The 17,306-nt window shown below is 51.5% G+C and overlaps 6 protein-coding genes and 1 non-coding gene across 7 annotated transcripts; all 7 read right to left on the bottom strand.

Annotated features, from left to right (window-relative positions):
* Positions 1-988: 988 nt before the first annotated feature.
* On the bottom strand, positions 989-1,132 carry LRP88_05948. The gene has a single exon. It is a non-coding gene; the product is annotated as a tRNA-Arg (tRNA).
* A 238-nt stretch (positions 1,133-1,370) lies between these two features.
* LRP88_05947 (uncharacterized protein) lies at positions 1,371-4,525 on the bottom strand (the record flags this gene model as incomplete). Its single annotated transcript, XM_083242490.1, has 3 exons — positions 1,371-4,049; positions 4,101-4,225; positions 4,330-4,525. The coding sequence occupies 3 exons, from the start codon at positions 4,523-4,525 to the stop codon at positions 1,371-1,373; spliced, it is 3,000 nt and encodes a 999-aa protein (XP_083101426.1).
* A 526-nt stretch (positions 4,526-5,051) lies between these two features.
* Positions 5,052-6,363, bottom strand: LRP88_05946 (NAGSA dehydrogenase family protein; the record flags this gene model as incomplete). Its single annotated transcript, XM_083242489.1, has 4 exons — positions 5,052-5,107; positions 5,161-5,210; positions 5,260-5,460; positions 5,513-6,363. The coding sequence occupies 4 exons, from the start codon at positions 6,361-6,363 to the stop codon at positions 5,052-5,054; spliced, it is 1,158 nt and encodes a 385-aa protein (XP_083101425.1).
* Positions 6,364-7,063: 700 nt separating this feature from the next.
* LRP88_05945 (uncharacterized protein) lies at positions 7,064-7,936 on the bottom strand (the record flags this gene model as incomplete). The annotated part of the gene is made up of 1 exon (XM_083242488.1): positions 7,064-7,936. The coding sequence occupies one exon, from the start codon at positions 7,934-7,936 to the stop codon at positions 7,064-7,066; it is 873 nt and encodes a 290-aa protein (XP_083101424.1).
* An 810-nt stretch (positions 7,937-8,746) lies between these two features.
* Positions 8,747-12,080, bottom strand: LRP88_05944 (mediator complex, subunit Med5; the record flags this gene model as incomplete). The annotated part of the gene is made up of 5 exons (XM_083242487.1): positions 8,747-9,777; positions 9,879-10,416; positions 10,469-11,044; positions 11,094-11,350; positions 11,399-12,080. The coding sequence occupies 5 exons, from the start codon at positions 12,078-12,080 to the stop codon at positions 8,747-8,749; spliced, it is 3,084 nt and encodes a 1,027-aa protein (XP_083101423.1).
* Positions 12,081-12,813: 733 nt separating this feature from the next.
* LRP88_05943 (uncharacterized protein) lies at positions 12,814-13,895 on the bottom strand (the record flags this gene model as incomplete). The annotated part of the gene is made up of 3 exons (XM_083242486.1): positions 12,814-13,275; positions 13,325-13,731; positions 13,790-13,895. 3 exons carry the CDS (start codon positions 13,893-13,895, stop codon positions 12,814-12,816), a joined length of 975 nt encoding a protein of 324 aa, XP_083101422.1.
* Positions 13,896-14,265: 370 nt separating this feature from the next.
* On the bottom strand, positions 14,266-15,447 carry LRP88_05942 (NAD(P)/FAD-dependent oxidoreductase; the record flags this gene model as incomplete). The annotated part of the gene is made up of 1 exon (XM_083242485.1): positions 14,266-15,447. The coding sequence occupies one exon, from the start codon at positions 15,445-15,447 to the stop codon at positions 14,266-14,268; it is 1,182 nt and encodes a 393-aa protein (XP_083101421.1).
* Between the last annotated feature and the right edge of the window lie 1,859 nt (positions 15,448-17,306).

Here is a 17,306-nt window from a genome sequence, read left to right as displayed (position 1 = left end):
CTCCGCCGGTTGATCGCCGCCCTCGATATCATCTTCCTCTTCATCTACCTCGCCGCCTCTTACCTGCCATTCATCTACAGCTCATGGAACTACAGGAAGGGCATAGTTCTAAGACGAGACCTCTGGATAGCTTCCGCCATCCTGGTCGTATCGGCGATCCGAATGACGGGGATGCTGTTTTTCATCATCTACTACATCACAAATGAAAGCAGTTCCCTGGACCGTGTCACCCTGAGCCTAAGAGTCATGCTCGCCCTAATAATCAGCCCCATCGACGCCAAAGTCACGAGATGGGCGTTCAAGACGTGCAAATCAGTGAGGGGGATGAAGAAGCAGAACCAAGAGACGGGGCCTCAGCAGCCTTCCACCAGAACGGAGTCTATGACACCTATCCCTCGAAGCCAGCAAATACTCGCCCCCATCAATCCCCGCGGAGAATCCCTATTGGCTAGTAGACGGAAGTTTTCTTCATGACTTTCTGCTATGCCTGTACTGGATCATCCCTGTCGGCATCTTCATAGCGGCCACGGTCTGGGCCGGGCTCGTCATGTCCAAATCACAACAGCACGATCAGTACAGGTTTCACGCCATCATGATCTGGTTGCTGGCGCCGATATTTCTGATGATCAACAGATGGTTCTCCTCCGCTGGACGTCCGAGTCCAGCGAACCCTAGCCTATTGCGCCCTGACGGCTGGTACTCGTGGATGATAGGGACCATGTTGGGAGTGGTGATTTTTCTGATATCGTACGACTTCAATTGTAAATTGAAACAAGAGGCTATTAACGACATGACCGATTTCTGGATTCAATTTACAGGTGCAATCACTGGTTGGGGTGGATGAGACAACGGCGCGTAAAAAGAAGCGACACTACCAGAATGAGGAGCTATCTTAACAACTACCAATATTCACACAAGGCTGAAGAATGTCGACTTGAAAGAACACCGCCAGCTGATCAAAAAGCAAAAAAAGACGAGCTTGATCGTTCGACCACGCCAGGATTCGAACCTTGGGACTGTTAGTACAGATGTTGCGGAACTGTGGATGTGAAGTGGAACTAACCTGGAATCTCTAGAGAGTTCGGGAGCTCAAGACCGAAATCTAGCGCCTTAGCCATTAGGCCACGCGGCCGGTTCTTGTTGAAGTCCGGCTTTCTTGTTGGCAGTTTCATGGTGGGAGGTGGTCGGCCATCAGTAGCATACGATCCATGTCCCTTGCTTCATACCATCATTAATATGACACATCCTTCTAAAAGGTGTTCTCAAGAGATGCCCAGCTATACGCCCTACTTCACGTTGAAATTGAAGTGCAAAATGCCCACTCACTATGAGCTACATCAAGTTCAAGTCTCCAAGCATCAACACCACTACTAAGCTATGCGTCTACGCGAACCTTTTGGTCTAGTTGCTTCACTTGGTCCCTCCCCTCCCCCCTCAAGGCGCCGTTTTCTAGAGTTGACCTGTTCCTGCTTGATTGATGAGAGCTTCTGTCCGAACTCATGAGAGTCAACCGCAAGGGATCGCGCGAACCAGTGCCAGCATTGTCTATATACCTCCCGACTATCACGAACCCGCTTCAGAACTCTGGCAAATATCCTGAGAATAAAGGTGTCGTTCTTAAGCGGTCCTAGCGTCCCCCGCATAAAAGTCATGCGCCGCGTGGAACTCCAGAGGCTGTGGGAAGCCCACAGTTTTCCGTCCGGGAGCGGTCCGTCGACCCTTTCGAGGAACTTTGCCTGACTCAAGACCGGGATGGGTTTGAGCGTGAGGCCCCAGATTCTCTCAAACATTGGCCGGTGGTGCGAATGTATATGCGGCGCGATGAGGAGGAGATGGAACCAGAAAGGGACCTTGTAATTACCTGCGAGAGGTACATAGGCTGTTGGGTCTGCCCCATGGCGGAGCAACGTCTCTAAGATGCCGCTCTCCAGTGCGATACTAAGCATATCTATACGGGAAAGCGTACCCAATTCGCGAGTGTAAAACTCGACAAATCTAATCCAAAAGGTGTCTTTGCCATATACTTCGTTCGGGTCGTGACCAGAATCAAGAAGAGTCTGCAGCAGCGGCGGGTTGATCTCGAGGCCGATAGAAGCGCTGGATGAGGGGCGAGGAGCCATGCCGAGAGCAAAACAGAGTGGTGAACGATGCTTGTTTGCGTAAGAATTTCTGAGGTACCCAGGCATGGAGAGTTTGCTGTCCACGTAGTCGCCGATCCTGCCCTCGAGAAGCAGCAGACGATAGGCTCCCACTGCTGTCGACTCATCTGAGCCTGGAATCTGACCTGTTCTAACCATTTTCGCTATCCCAAGTTCGGCATTGTCGAGAAGAGTTGCTGTTGCAACTTCTATGTTTCCACCCTCGCCGCTAGCCAGGCGCGCGTATCGGGCCGCCTCGCGCAAGCTTTGGACGAAGTCGGGCACGTCCTCCATCAGATCAGGCTCTTTCTTGCCGAGGGCATTTTGGGTGAAAACAGTCCTTTTCAGCCAGGCAAGTCGGGCTCGTAGCAGCGAAAGATGAGAGCAAAAGTTGGCCTTGGCCTTTTCCCGGAGAAACCTAGCCATCTCAGGAGTGCGTAAAAAGTCAAAGACAGTTCTGTGCAAGAAGACCATTGTACCGTCTTGCCATTCCAAAAGACCTTTACACCTCCCGTTGATGCGACGAGAGACCGAGATAGACGCTTCCCGGCAGTTATTGTCGAGCCGTTCGTGATCAGCTGGATCGCGCAGCGCATAATCCTCATCGTCGTATTCATGATCGTGGAACATGAACATCTCGGTCGCTAGAGGCTCTTCTGCATCGCGGGCAATCATTAGAGTGCCCGCCATTTTCTCGTGGTAGAATGGGTCCACGGATCCTAGTATGTGTTTGAAGAATTGCTCCAGGTCGTCCGGGTAGCTCGATACTCTTCTTCTCAGGTCTGAGAAGCTATCATCGTTACTAAGGCCCTCGCGCAGGAGCCGAGTGACCAAGAAAACCCAGAGAAACACACCCATAGATTTATCGACAACTTCGTTAATCAGAGACTGCGACTGTGCAGCATTGGGGCCGCTAGAGACGAAACCCCATCGAGGATGTTCCTCAAGGCGAGCCTGGGTGTAATTAAGGATATCTTCCTGGGTGAGCCCATGTATGTATAGTTTAGACTCTCTAGAGGCGCCAAAGGCATCTTCAAACACATTCCACGGTCTACTAGACACGCAGACCTTGATGAAAGGCGACTCAGACAGTCCCTTGAGAGCTTGGCAGATCTCGAGATGATCGCCCGAGTACTCGTCCAGCCCGTCAATGAAGAAACACATGTGGACCGACAGGTGCGCGTTGGCGACATCTCGCAGTGCGGACTCGAGCTCGGAATGTGTCCAGGGAGGTTGCTTTGACGTTCTTGCCCACCGGAACGGTAGTAGCTTTTGCATTAATTTCGGCTCCCCCTCCAGGATGTTGTGCAAAAGTGATCTCAGGAGCCCTTCCAGAGACCTCTGGATGGCTGTCCCGTAGATGGTGAAGAAGTGCCTGGCCAGCACGAGTTCTCCATGTCCGGCCCACTGTTGTAGACACTTTGGGGTTTTCTTATGGTCGGCGACAAACTTCATAAAGGTCGATTTACCAGATCCTGGCTTGCCCGAGACCCAAAAGAGATTAGATTTCCCGCTCAGCCAGCGACGAAAAGACCCCGACGGTCCTTGGCTCTCGCCCGGGTCGTCTTGTCGCAATCCCCACGCAAATGTAGTTCTATGAGCCTTGGAGATGTTGCTGTGCCGTTTCGGACGTTCTTCGTAGTCGAGAGAATTCAAGATCTCCATGGTCTTCTGGCACTCTTGGGTGTCAATCGACAGACCCCTTAATTCGGAGCAAATGCTCTCGATGGCGCCTTGGGGTGTGTTTTCCTGACGATCGGGCGTTTTTATTTGTTGGCTGAGTGTATTGATTTGTTGGCTGATACTTTGCTGTATGTCTAAAAGCTTGTGATACCAGGCATCGGTTCTAGTTGTCCAGCCTGTGATGGTTGACTGGAGCTCTGAGATTTCGTTGCTCATTACCCGGACCCTCTCGCTATAGACCTGAGTAAGTGAGTACTGGGGTTTCTGGGGGTGACAAACTTGAGTATATCGGATAACATGAGGGACATGAGATGCTGGCGGTCTTCGATCCTGCTCTTCAAGTCTTGGATATCTCCCGCCTTCATCTTGTAAGACAGGGCAGCCGAGAAGCTCTTCCAGGGTCTCTGTGAGTTACCCTTCTTGGCAGCTAGAACTCTCATGATGGCAAGTAATTCATCACAGTCCTTCTTGCAAGCGGCAGCACAATCTTGGAGATCTGGCGGCGCACTCGAGCTTGAAGGTACTGACTGGAGCTGCGCGCTGAAGGAGTCAAACTTTCTGCAGATGTCTTGAACATGGAGGTCCCCGGGTGCGAGGCCCGACGCCGATACGTAGATCTGGGATGTGTGCTTGAAGAGTCGTCCGACGAATTCAACGAACTGGAGGACATTCCCGACCAGGGCGACAGCTGCCAAGGCCTCCATGGCTTTTGGCGTAGAAGGTGAGCATGTGAAGTTGATGCATGGCGGGGGAAGTCAGGGATATTTGAGGTGAAGCCTGGTCAGCCCCCATTAGGCGAAGTGCCTGCAGGCTGAACAAAGTGCAACTTTTGTGGCTGAGCTCCTCCATACGTGTAAATTACAATGGATTGGTAGGCAGGGACTGGGGGCTTTGGTCAATACAGGGCAGACACAGTCGTTATCGCCAATGTGCCTTTTGACCTAACAGGCCTTGGGGGAAGCCAGCGTCAACGGCATCGCCATAGGCGAGAACGCCCTTTATCAATATTCAAGCGAAAGCCTTCCGTATAGTTTCTGCGGTCGGGGCACCATCCAAGAGGCCATAAACAGGCTCCAGGTCTAAGGATCGGGTCGAGATTAGTAGAACTCTTGTTCTCGTACCGAACCTTTTTGGTCAGATGCCCAGGCGCACTTTGTTGATCCCTTGAGAACTCCCTGCTTGGTTTCTCTTGTCTCATTATGTATCCATGATCTGATCTAGCTGACGCCTTTACATGATAGGGATGCCCTCAAATTCCGCATAACCAAGTGCCAGGTTCATGTTCTCTGCAAATCCCATTAGTACCCAAAGAAATATCTTGATTAAAGAATATACTCACGCAAGCACTGAGTACTGGCTCCCTTGTTCAGGTTATCTATTGTGGAACAACTGGACACAGTTAGCACGATCAATCCTTCAAAGGCTGTCAACCACTTACATGACCACACGCTTGCCAGTCTTATCAACGGCAAACCCTCCAATTTCAACGCCGTGCCGTCCCTGGATTGCCTTGACGAGCGGCGCCTCTCCGACGACCTTGACCAGTTTCTCACCGTCGTATCGCTGCTGGAACAGCTCCCTGATGTCGCGTGAGGAGATCTGCTTGTTGAGTGGGATGTTGACAGTGTGGTGGATTCCTCTGTAGATGATGTTCAGTAAGCCTACCTGACCAAAGAAGAGAAAACACTGACCGGAACCAAGAAGCCACATGTGGGATAAAGGCAGCGGAAATACCAAGATGATGGTTGATCTCGCGTTCATGAATGTGACCAGTCAATGAATAGGGGAGGAGGTTATCAGTCAGGTTTTCGACATTGTTCCTCGGAGAAGGCTTGGTGCCGGCACCTGAGTATCCAGATACGGCAAAGACGACAGGCTGACCACCGAGAAGGTCGTTCTCGACGATGGGAGCAATGCTAAGCTGGGCAGCAGTAGCATAACAGCCAGGCACAGAGATCCGGGTGGACTGAGCAATCTTAGACCGCTTGGTGATCTCAGGCAGGCCATAAGTCCAGGCGTCATCAAACCGATAGTCGGCGGAAATATCGACAACGACGCTCTTGTGATCGCTGTTCTTCTGAGCCTGATCAATGGCTTCGATGTAAGGCTTGCAGGCAGAATTGGGAAGAGCCATGACCCAGCAGTCAATGTCCTTGTCCAGCTGAGCAATGTCCTCAGGTATCAAGCTCTCGTATGTGAGCTTGCGCTTGGTGTATCCCTCGAGTTCTTGGCCGGCGAGCTCTCGGGAGGACACGTGCCGAAGGTCCATGAATGGATGCTCATTGAAGAGGTCGATCAAGGCCTGACCGGTATAGCCACGAGCACCGATCAATCCAATGCGGGAGGGGGAATCATTCGAGGCATTCTTCTTGCCAAGCGGCGGGTTCGGGTTGGGGGTGGTGTACTGCCCCAGCGACCTCGTAGATGAGAGGCATCGAGCTTGGGGATACTGGACGAGACGTCGACTGGAGGCCTCAATTGGTCTCAACTGCCGAAAAGCTCGACGGGCGCCGGCGCGCATGGCAATTGAGGGGGCAGACATGATGTTCTCGGGTCAAGGTAGGCCGATGTTGTGGTGATGTCAATCAGGCCAGCGAGTGTCTCAGCGATTTCGCTTTGACCGTGGTGGTGTAAATATCACGTGACCGTTTTGAACTTGGTAGAGGGCGCTCTAAACGTCGCATTTTACATCAACTGACTCGTAAAAACAAGGTGCTATGGATTTATTGGGCAGAAAACAATGATTGCGTTGTTGGAGTAGTGGTCGGGGTCACTTGAGATTGAAGTAATGTTGCCATTGTGGATTAAAGCTGTGAATACTGGGGACCACTTACACGGGTCCAGGTCAGTATCAGACTTTGTTTCGAAACGTCTCCATGAATGACAGAGAGTCAATGCAGTTCGAGCGAGACTTCTCATCAGGAAATACCAATATTACCTTATTTATGAGGGAAATGTCAGTGCTGAGCTTCTAGTTCTAACTTAGAGGTAGTTGCCAGTAGAACACCCCTCGACAGTTGACCGAATAGACCGCTAAGGACTCTAGAAGACCGGGTTATGCAAAAGAACGAGACATCATCTGTCGTGTCCTAATGGTGAGAAAAGCAGGCGAATAATCTGGACGGATAATTCTCATGGGATGTTGCATTACTATCACCGTCAAATCTAGTACACGGGCGCGGAATCGGATAAATAAACTCCTGTCTATAACCAGAGATAACCATCCATCCTCCTCAATCGCCCTACTGAGCCAAAGGTCCAACCAGCGTCACCTCATCGATGTGCGAATACGAAGAACCACACTCAAACTTGAACAAGATCTTGGGGTTATCCCCAGCCTGCTCCTCTGTCCACCGGCAAGTCGTCGTCATCTCCTGAAACCCTCCATCGGTAGTGGTCGCCGACGTGTGACCCTCGGCCTGGTTGAGTCCTCCCCAGACGCAGTAGATGTCGACACTCTGGCATCCTAGGCCGGCACCGAAGTTGAGGTCGAGGTTGACATACGCCGAGAGATCGTACTCCGCTCCCGGCACGATGAGTGAGGCGTCCAGAGTGTTGAAGACGTAGTAGCTGGTCATAGATCCGGACGTGGAGAGGGCCAGAGACCAGCCCTGCACCTGCGTGTCCGGGTCAAGGCTGAGACCGTCGGTGCCGCCGTTGAGGCCAGACGTCCAGGGTTTGATGGTGCGGCCGTCGTTCAAGTCGCCGTTGATGAGGATGTTGGTGATGACAGGCTCAGCAGACGAAGTGGTCGATGAGGCGGCCTGGGTTGTGGATGTAGCGAGCGTGGTGCTCTCGGTTGAGACGGTTGTGATAGTAGAAGAAGACTCGACCGTTGAAGACGCAGACTCGGTGGTGGATGTAGGGGCCGTAGTGCTATCAGTCGAGATAGTGACAATTGTCGAAGACGTCTCAACTGTCGATGATGCAGACTCGGTAGTTGTAGTAGCAACCGTAGTACTCTCAGTTGAAACAGTCGCAACAGAAGACGTCTCAACAGTTGAAAACGAAGTCACATCCACGCTGGTGCTAGATTTTGGCCTGCACAGCGCCGCCTCAGAACCAGCGACAAAGCTCAAGGCCGCAAATGCGGCAAACAACTTTTGCGAAACCATAGCGAAGGACTGAAAGTGAGTGAAAAAGGAGAGAACTGAGGTGACTGCGAACTCCCCAAAGAATTGGCGAGGTCTAGACTTTTAAGCAGCCACTCGCTCATCACGATAGAGCTAGCGCAGGGTCATACAATCAAGCTTCGCTCAAGACACGCCGTCCATTACATGGCGCTTTTAAGCATATTCGCCGAAATATCGGCCGGTTGATAAGGTATGATGGATGTAGACAAGTGCTCTGTGGTATTTCCGAGCTTTGTTCCTGACTCTACTCCCGCAACGCTAAGATATTTGCCAACGATGAAGCAAGAGAAGCCAAAACTCTGAGGCGTCCCTGAGTTCCATGGATCCAGGCACGGATACGCCCCTCAGGCTTGACCATTCAGCTACCCTGTCAGTTTTTCAATAGTTTAAAGAGTGGGTATTCAGCTGAGCGGGCTATTTAGTAAACAACTGGGGCTATCCCTGCTGGCTTCTCATCAGGGTCTTTTTATATCCACTCCAGTCATCTTGGGATTGACGAAGAATATTAAAGGTAAAGGGTTCTTTCTAGGTATTTGCTCAATGTTCGTGTTAGCAAACAACTGTGATTATGTAGCAAATACCAGCCAAAACACCACCTAGGTAAGGCTGCCCTTAGCACTTTATATTAAAACCTCTTTACCTCTCAAAGAGTAATCATAGGTTGAGGAAAGGGGATTAAAGACAAAGACGAGTTTAACTTCTTATAAAGTCTTCAGACTTTTATTTAATTTTTATTTCTTTTATTAACCCTTATATAAGATATACTTAACCCATGGGCATGCAAGCAAAGGTCTATACCATGTTATCCATATCCCAATCAAAGTTGTCCAACTCCTGGGACCCAAAAGCGCCAAACAGCTCGTTATCACCTGATGGATCAAGGCTTCCACCAGCACTCGCAGGCCCAAGTCCCAAGTCTGACGGAACTCCACCCATTCCAACATCCAGCATGTTGTCGACAGACATGCTATCACCCTGTACGCCGGATGCCGCAGCGGCCATCGCATCTCCCAGCGTCATATCTGCCGTCTGCAGCATGGCCTGTGCCTCGGGCATAACCATCAGCATTTCGACCCTGCGGTGTAGACGAACCACGATCTCGGCCAGCGCCGCGTCCTTCTTCTGAAGCTTCTTGCAGCCTTCTGCCTCGGCCTTCAACATCTCACGGAGCGTGCGCGGGCGCTGGAGCGATGGAGGCATGTTGCCGTTCGCATCGAGCATACCAACAGGAGCATCCTTGACTGCGTCGGGAGCGCAGATCAGCGACGTAGCAACGTCGTACACACTGTTGGCGTTTCCTGCCTCTGTCTGCTGCCTCACCTCTTCCAAGATGATGTGCAACAACCGCTTCGACCCGAGGAGCTTGAGGGCTGCGAGCATCTGGCGATGAGTATACGAGGTCGGCATGGTGTTGATCGCTGGGTGCATGCTCCAGTGCACGAGGCCCTGGATGTTGTGCTTGATGGCACTGGCAAGTCCGTTCGTGGCTGTTGAAGTCCAGGACTCCAGTTCGTTGATGTCGGCACCTCCTGTTCGTCGAGACAATGGGATGCTGTCCTTGAGAGCCCGGAGCAGGGGCTCGATATCCTGGTTCTTCGGATCGCGCCTCTGATATGTCCGGAGGGCATGTTCGAGGGGCTTCGCGATGAGGTTCTTGACGGACGACAGCATCGTACTAGCTTCTCCCGATATACTGCTGGGCAGAAGGATAAGCTGAAGGACCTTGATGACGGACTTGGCCTCCTTCTGGTCGACCCAGAGATAATCTGATAGGAACCGGATAGCCGGCACGAGAGAGGGCAACAAGAACGTATCAACCAGATCTGCGTTTTGGTGTTAGTTTCTCGGAAAATCATCAAATAGTCCTCCACAGTCATCTTGAACTCATCAAATAATCTTCCGAAGTTACTATTAGAGTACTCACATTCGACGCCTCCCTTGAGGCTCTCATCATTAAGATAGCCGTGCGCATAGGCAACCACAATGTTCTGGAACAACGTTGCCACCAACAGATAGAATTCTTGCGGTGGACAGGAAGACATTAATTCGTCGCCAAGGCCGCCGGCTTCGGTGTCAAACAGGCCGTGGATCCATCCGCCTAGATGTCCGTTTTCCTGTTCTGTCAGCTCGTCGCCTTGTCGTGCGATATGTCCACGCCCGATAATCTTCGCCACACATGAGTCTGGACCGATCGCCCCAACATCTGCTGCCGTGAGGTTATATCGGTAGGCAAACGCCAAAACTAGCAGGAGAATGGAGCCGAATTCTTCGTAAACTGGTTGATACTCGCCTTGATCCTCTTCATACCTCCAGTTGTCGAGCAATTGGCACAAAAGCTCGAGGATTGTCGGCAACTTCTCAAACAGAAGAATCACATCTAATGATTGGGGTTTCGCTGCTAATTGGCTGCACAGGAGCTTTAGAGACATGGTCTCCTTGCTATGGCAGTATTGTCGCAGAAGCTATGACTGTCAGTCGACAAACACACGTGGCACACGGCCTCGAGTTGCTCACCTCGATAAGGGCTTGACAAACGGCACCGACATTGCCGTCCATCTTGTCAAGCTCTGGAATCAAGCCTTGGATTTTGTCCGTGTCGGACAGACAGTCCTGGACAAGTTTCTCTTTTGAGTACTTTTGCAATGACGGTTCGTCCGACAGAGAGATCTCGCCGAGGATTCTTTCCACGTGGTCTCTCTGCACAAGACCATGAAGGACACATGAGGCGCAAAACTCCTCTCTGACACTTTCAGTATACGGATTGTTATTGCGAGATTCGTCAAACATGAGTGAGGCCGTCGGGAACAGGCTGGTGTCGACATGATGCAGTGCTTCCGTGATGCAAAACTCGGCAGACGTGCCTGGGAACTCGGGAGGGCAAAGTTGATATAGAAGTAGAGGAAGCTTGTTGATCAGGTATGAGCGCAAAAGGTGAGCATCTTTCTGTCCCTCATTACGAAACACAGCATTGGCTAGTATATCGAATGATGCTAGGATCAGATCAATCGCGCTAGATTGAACGTCTCCTTGGTACTTGTTGTTCATGTAAGAGAATAGAGCGTTGTCGTCCAGAATGGGGCGCCCAATAAGCTAAGGTCCATTATTATTATAAGGAAGCGTTTTGAACGTTATTACTGACCGCAGCGTTGAGGTAGATATATAGCCCTGCTCGGGTATTACTGATGGGGATCTCGGGTATCACAAAGTTTTCCAGTCCAACTGTGGAATCCAGAAGTTCATCCATGGCAGCATTAGCAACCTGCTTCTTCTTATCCGCAGGATCGAGACTCGCAAGGGTCTCGGTTCGGAAGAGCTCCAGTTTCTCGGTGAGCTCTGGCACAAGCTGCAGGGTTGGTACGAAGCTTGCTAGGCTAGATGCCAGTTCTTTTCGAGCGTCTGTCGCAGAGTCAGCATTTGATCACCAAAGTCTGCATGTTTAGGCACCTTTGGCGAACGGCTTGCTGACGGCCTTAACCAGTATGTCATTCTCACAAAGACGCAGAAGCAGCGCCACAAGGCCGGCTCGAGCCGACTCCATCTCATCTCTAACTTGCGGAGAATGTAGTTGCCCGAGCATGTCGGCCGCAAAGGCAGTAGACGCAGCCGTAAACAATGTCATGTACTTGGAAATGATCTTGGCGACGTCCAACGCAATCGTCGAATCCGGAATAGCCCTGCCTTCCACTACCGCCTTCGTAAGGCTGTAGAAGATGGCTTCTTCGGCCCAGTACGAACTCTTCCAATGCTTGATGTGTGGTGTCTTTGACGGTTGCGCCGCCTCGTTCTTGTCGTCGCCATCGTTGGGCTGCTGCTGCGCCTGGGCATGTGAAGACGAGTATTTATAGAGAGCCTGCAACACGGACGGTGTATCGATATAGCTCAATCGCGTGAGCACCTGTAGGTACGGAGGGATTCGAGGGTCGAGGCTGTTGTCGTTCGAGGGTTGCGGTCGCAAGAAGAAGTCGGCGATGACGGCGGGGGGTAGAGGATGTTCGGCGTAAACCTGCTGCACTAAGACCTCGAATCGATCCGTATCAACACGTCTGGCGATGCAGCGGGAAACAAAGGTTTTCCAGAAGTCGATGGTTGCGCGCAAGGCGCCCTGCGCAGCGGTGCGACTATCCATGTTGATGGTGGTGTTGATATCGATCGATGATGGTTCAAGGAGGAAAGTCTGTTTATGCGCCGACAGAAGAAGGAAACCGATCCATGAGTCAGTCCTGCCCGGGCATCGAGCGCTTGCTGCCTGCAGTATAAATATACTTTGTCGTAAGGGGAGTTCGTTGTAGGTGGGAGCTTTGAAGCTTCAACTGCAGGCGCGAAGAGCCGGTCGGGTGGGACCTTCGACGTTGCGACCGTGACGCGGAATGGTTCCGCGTCAGACAGAAGGCATAATAGTTCTCTAGGGGTAGTCAAAGAGGGTTCCTAGAAATGAGAGAGTAATTAATAAAATAGATCTGAGGTCATATAAGTAATTAGGATATTATTTTAGATTTTTCATAGATTTTAGATAAATTGTAATAAATGTCTTCGATTAGAGTTAGACTACCTTGCTTTTTGACAGATAGAACACCACGGCCGACAGGTCATCATAGGAGATGGGACATGACAGCATGACGAAACAAAGAGGAAACAATGCAAGTTGCGATGCTGCATTGCTGAAGGGCTTCCTTTTTGTATGTTGACTGTTTGTAGTGACTTAAGCGTCAATAGTCGGTCGATTGAGGCATCATCCCACTCCCTCACAAAACGGATATGGGCCGAAGTTCAGGTCACCTACAATATGAGACGGATGTCTTCTCTGGGCAGGCCTTCTCAATGCTTATATTCATGGAGTGACACTCTTGCCCAGGTCTATACTAGATATTGTTTGTCACACCAGGCACGATCCCCTCGAGAATCTCCACCAGTTCATCCCACACCCTCTGGGTCAATTTCTCTCCTTCGTCACCCTGCATAATGTAAGGAGGTTCATGTAGCTTGGCGTCAAACATGAACCGTCCATGCGTGTCATCTCCCGCAAACGCCGCGACGAGCAGTGTCCGTGACCCCATCTCGGCTGTCCGCGCAAACAAAGCGGTAAGCAGCTTGAAGATCAAGTTGAACGGGAAAGGGAATCGCCTAAAGAGTTGAGTGCCACAGAAGCCAGGGTGAAGGCAGTTGACAGTGATGTGGCCCTTGCCTGATGCATCAACGGCCTCAGCCAGCTTTGCTGTGATCATGACCTGCATCATCTTGGAGACATTGTAACGCTCCAGTACGTCCGTCTTTGCATCTAGTGCTTTGAAGATGTTCTCTGACTCGCGCTCCGGAAGAGGGCTCTTTCAAATTGTCAGCCAAAGAACTTGTTGAGTTGCTGAGATCACGTACCGCGGTAGCTGCATCAGATGACACGACGACAATATGGGGAATGAGGTTAAACTTGGTCGCCGTGCGCCGCATGATAGGAAGCACCAGCATCGTGAGCAGAAATGTCGAAATGACATTTACAGTCAGCGTAGATTCATGTCCCTCAATCATCTCGCGCGTGAATATGAGCAGGCTGGCATTGTCGACCAGGATATCCAGGCGATCCAGCTTGTCGACACGCGCGGCAAACTCGCGCACGCTTTCGAATGATGCCATGTCGAGCTGCCAGGCCTCGACGACGTCCTTCTTTCCCGTCGTTTCTTCAATGTCCTTCTTGGCTTCTTCGCCCTTGTCGGGATTGCGGCATCCCAGAATGACCTTGGCGGCCCCGAGGCGCACAAAGTGACGCGATGCTTCGCGACCAAGGCCTGATAGACAGTCGACGTTAGCATCGATCGTATAATGCTGGCGGCTTATTGATATTACCGCTATTTGCGCCTGTCACGACAACTACGCTGCCCGAGCAGTCTTTTTCGGGGTAGGGCATGGTGATAAACCCACTCCGGGCCATGTTGTAAACGAGGGTATTCATGGTGGCTGGTCGACAGTTGTCGCGCGATTGAATGGTGTGACAAGTCCGTCGGTATGGTTGAGACAGATTCAAGCCTTGAGATGGCCAGAATCAATGAGTATCAAAGTGGTCTGTCAATCTGACAGCTCGATTGTAGGTTCCAAGTTATCGCTAACCCATGTCGTCCGCTCGGGTTGTGGAGTTCGTTCCCCAGAGAGGCGCATCATGTCACTAATGTTGGTGATACACCATGAATATGCAACAATTAAAAATTCATTTATTAGAAAAGAAAAAATTCTAGAGGCAAAGCAAGAAACTGCAGAGCATGTGGGGGGATATAAATATTCCAACAACGCCGTCAAGTGCAAGAAACACCAAAAAACGCACTCTCTCACTTCTCAAACGTCACAGACATGGTCCTCTTGCCAGCAGCCCAGCCACCGGCGTAGTCGGTGCCCAGGTACCGTCCCTTCATGAACCAGATCAGGAAGCTGAACATCTTCATCGTGCCCATCTGGCCTGTGGCTCTGCTGCGTCCCAGAGTCAGGGCAAAGATCTCCTTCTTGTTGACGGCGTACTCAGGAGCCTCGCCCGACTCGAGGTACGCGGGGAGAGCCTTGAGCATGTGCCTGGACTGCGCCTCGGCGTGCATCAGCTTGGGAACCTCGAGGTTACCAGCGTCGCCCACGACAAAGATGTTCTTGTGGCCCTCGACCTGGAGGCGTGTGTTCTGCTTGATGTAGTTGCGGCCGTCGAGCAGCTCCTTGGGCACGAACTCGGTGTTGGGGACGATGCCCGTGGCGGGGAGGTAGGCCTGCGCCGTGATGGTCTTTGTCGTGCCGTCCGAGGCCCGGAGCTCAAGGACGATGTCGGAGGATCCGGGCGTGGGAGTTGCGCTTGCGACAGTCGTGTTGGGGATGAGCTTGACCTTGAGCTTCTCGAGCTCCTTCTGGGCCTGCTTGCGGACGGCATCGGTGGCAGGGGCCGCGAGGGGAAGGTTCTCAGAGTAGATGAAGACGACCTCCTTCTTGCCGTGCTGAGAGTACTCGAAGCCGAGCTCACCAGCCGTCTCGGAGCCGGTCATGCCACCACCAGCGACGACAATGGTCTTGGCATTGCTGATCTGGCTCTGAAGCTCATGCAGCTTGCTCTTAGTCTCCTCCGTAGTTCCTAGGCTCTTCCAGATCACATCATCCCGAGTCCTCGAGCCAGTGGCGATGACCAGAGTGTGGTAGTTGACCTCACGAACAGCAGCAGTGCCATTGAGCTCAACACCGACAATGTTGGACGAGGGGTTCAGTGACACAGCCTTGCCCTGGATCCACTCAAACTTGTCTGAGGGATACTCCTTGAAGGTGGGCTCGAAAGGGATCAGGACCTTTTCGTCGGCGAGCTGACCGGGGACAACAGCGCGGGGCATGGCAATGGGCCAGTGGAAGTGGGTGTTGGGAGAGACGACGACGATCTTGAGGTCCTTTCGCTTGATGACATGGTTGACCATGGTCTGGCGGATGATGGGGAGGGCGGCAGGGCCAGCACCGAGGACCACGATGGTCTTGACGTTGTCAGTCATGTTGAAGGTGGTGTAGTTGGGTTTGGTGGTGTAAGTCGTCGAGATGTAGCAGGAGTCGGAAAGTCGAAGATCCTGTGCCAATTAAATTGTATGTGATTATAGATTATCGTCCTCAATTGAATCTCGATATAGACAAACTGTTCGAGTTCTTGGACTTGTTTGCTGAGCTTGGTGAGTGAAGTGGATGTGAACGAGATGCTTCATTCGGGACCAGCAGCCTCTAAATACCACAAAAACATCACAAACATCACGTCAAACAAGAGACAACAAGACCCACCAAAAAAGACATTTGTCACCCATGGCTTGCTTTCAAAGCGGCTCTCAAATCCATCATGCAAAATTAAACAAAGCCCCCCCCAGGCCGCGCGCCGACCGGCGACTTTTCACACAGGGGGGACCGCAAAGTTTGCCAGGGCTAGAAATCCACGATGTGGGAGAGGCTTCTTTGTATTTCAAGCGGATGGATGTCGTGGGCATTCCCCCGTGTAGCCGCGCGCTGTAGTCGTCGGGTCGAGTCCCGCGCGGGAGGTGTCACCGGCGCGGGCCAATCATGGCTCTTGACGCCAGCGTCCCCCGCCCTGCCGAGCGCCGGACCTTTCAAGACAGCCGGCATTGAGGTCGGGTAGATTTGTAAGTTTGCGAGGTTCCAAGCGAGTGAGCAAACAATCTGACATGCCTTATCACACGTGAAATTTCTCTTGGCCGGCATTTGAGAGCATGATCTGATTTGGGGGCGGAATGATAAGCTTCCTTTGCATCTGTAGGTAGACAGGTAGTGTTTCCTGCTGCAGCTCGAGGCCATCATGTAACCCAAGACATGCCATTTCCTTGAGAAAACTCCCCGTATTCGGGTCCATCACTCAACATTGCCAAGTTGTTCCAAGCTTTAATCAACGGCACATGCAGCAAATCAACAATAGCTCTACAGTAGCACCACCTCCAGACATGCCATATCCGTCAGGTCTAGACCTTCCAACTATCGATTCCCTCGTTCAATTACTCCGGCGATTCGGAAAGCTCCAACAATCCGAGTAGCCCATCCCTTGCCCAGGCACCACACCACCAATAAGCGACTTGGCCAGCGAGATTAGATTGCCCAATTCGGGGGCCCAGAGTCGACTCCACTCAAAGGTTAAGACTTTAATTTAATGTCACAGAAACACCACTATGAGGATTATATCTGATGACTACGAATGGACAGGGAGTTGGACATGGCCATGTCAAGAATATCGAGATATCAAGCGATGATATCCCGGTTGATGGCAGACTGCGATATTACTGTCAACCCCCCGGTGAAGTCAGATACATCCTCGAGTTTATGAAGTACACGTGATGCAATCCTGCTTGTGTTTTGCCTTGGCCATTGACATCGTCGAACACTACAGGTCAATTCTATAACACCTATCACGTGTCATCACGGATAGTATCATTCATGGCATTCTCACCCTTGATACTCGCCCATATGGCGTTACAGTAAGCTGTGGGCTCTCTTATCTCATCAACTAATTCTCAAACCGGGAGCTGCTCATTCTTGAGTGCCATGATGAACTACTTGCTTCCAAGCTCCATAGAGGGGTAGGAGCGCTCTTGTTCAGGGTATCTCGCCTGTTGGATACGTCAGACCAAATATCAACGACATTATCGGCCACTTTTCTACCACAAATTTCAATCAGTGTCAGGAGCACCTTTGACCTGTCTACATTGCAGTACGCCGTTCAAATCACTCAGATCCAGGGAATTGCGTAGTTCGTGACGCCGCCTCTCGACAGAATCCATGGAAATTCATGGAAACACCTCTCGATTCTGATGCCCAATGACGGCAGCCTGAGCATCTTGACATCAGAAGTCAACCGGCTGTC

The sequence above is a fragment of the Fusarium phalaenopsidis genome, assembly GCF_050370095.1.
Source record: "Fusarium phalaenopsidis strain FUZ10S chromosome Unknown contig_32296, whole genome shotgun sequence".
Classification (NCBI taxonomy): Eukaryota; Fungi; Ascomycota; class Sordariomycetes; order Hypocreales; family Nectriaceae; genus Fusarium; species Fusarium phalaenopsidis.
Note: the sequence above shows the minus strand (reverse complement) of the source record. Positions and strands in the feature narration are given on the sequence as shown.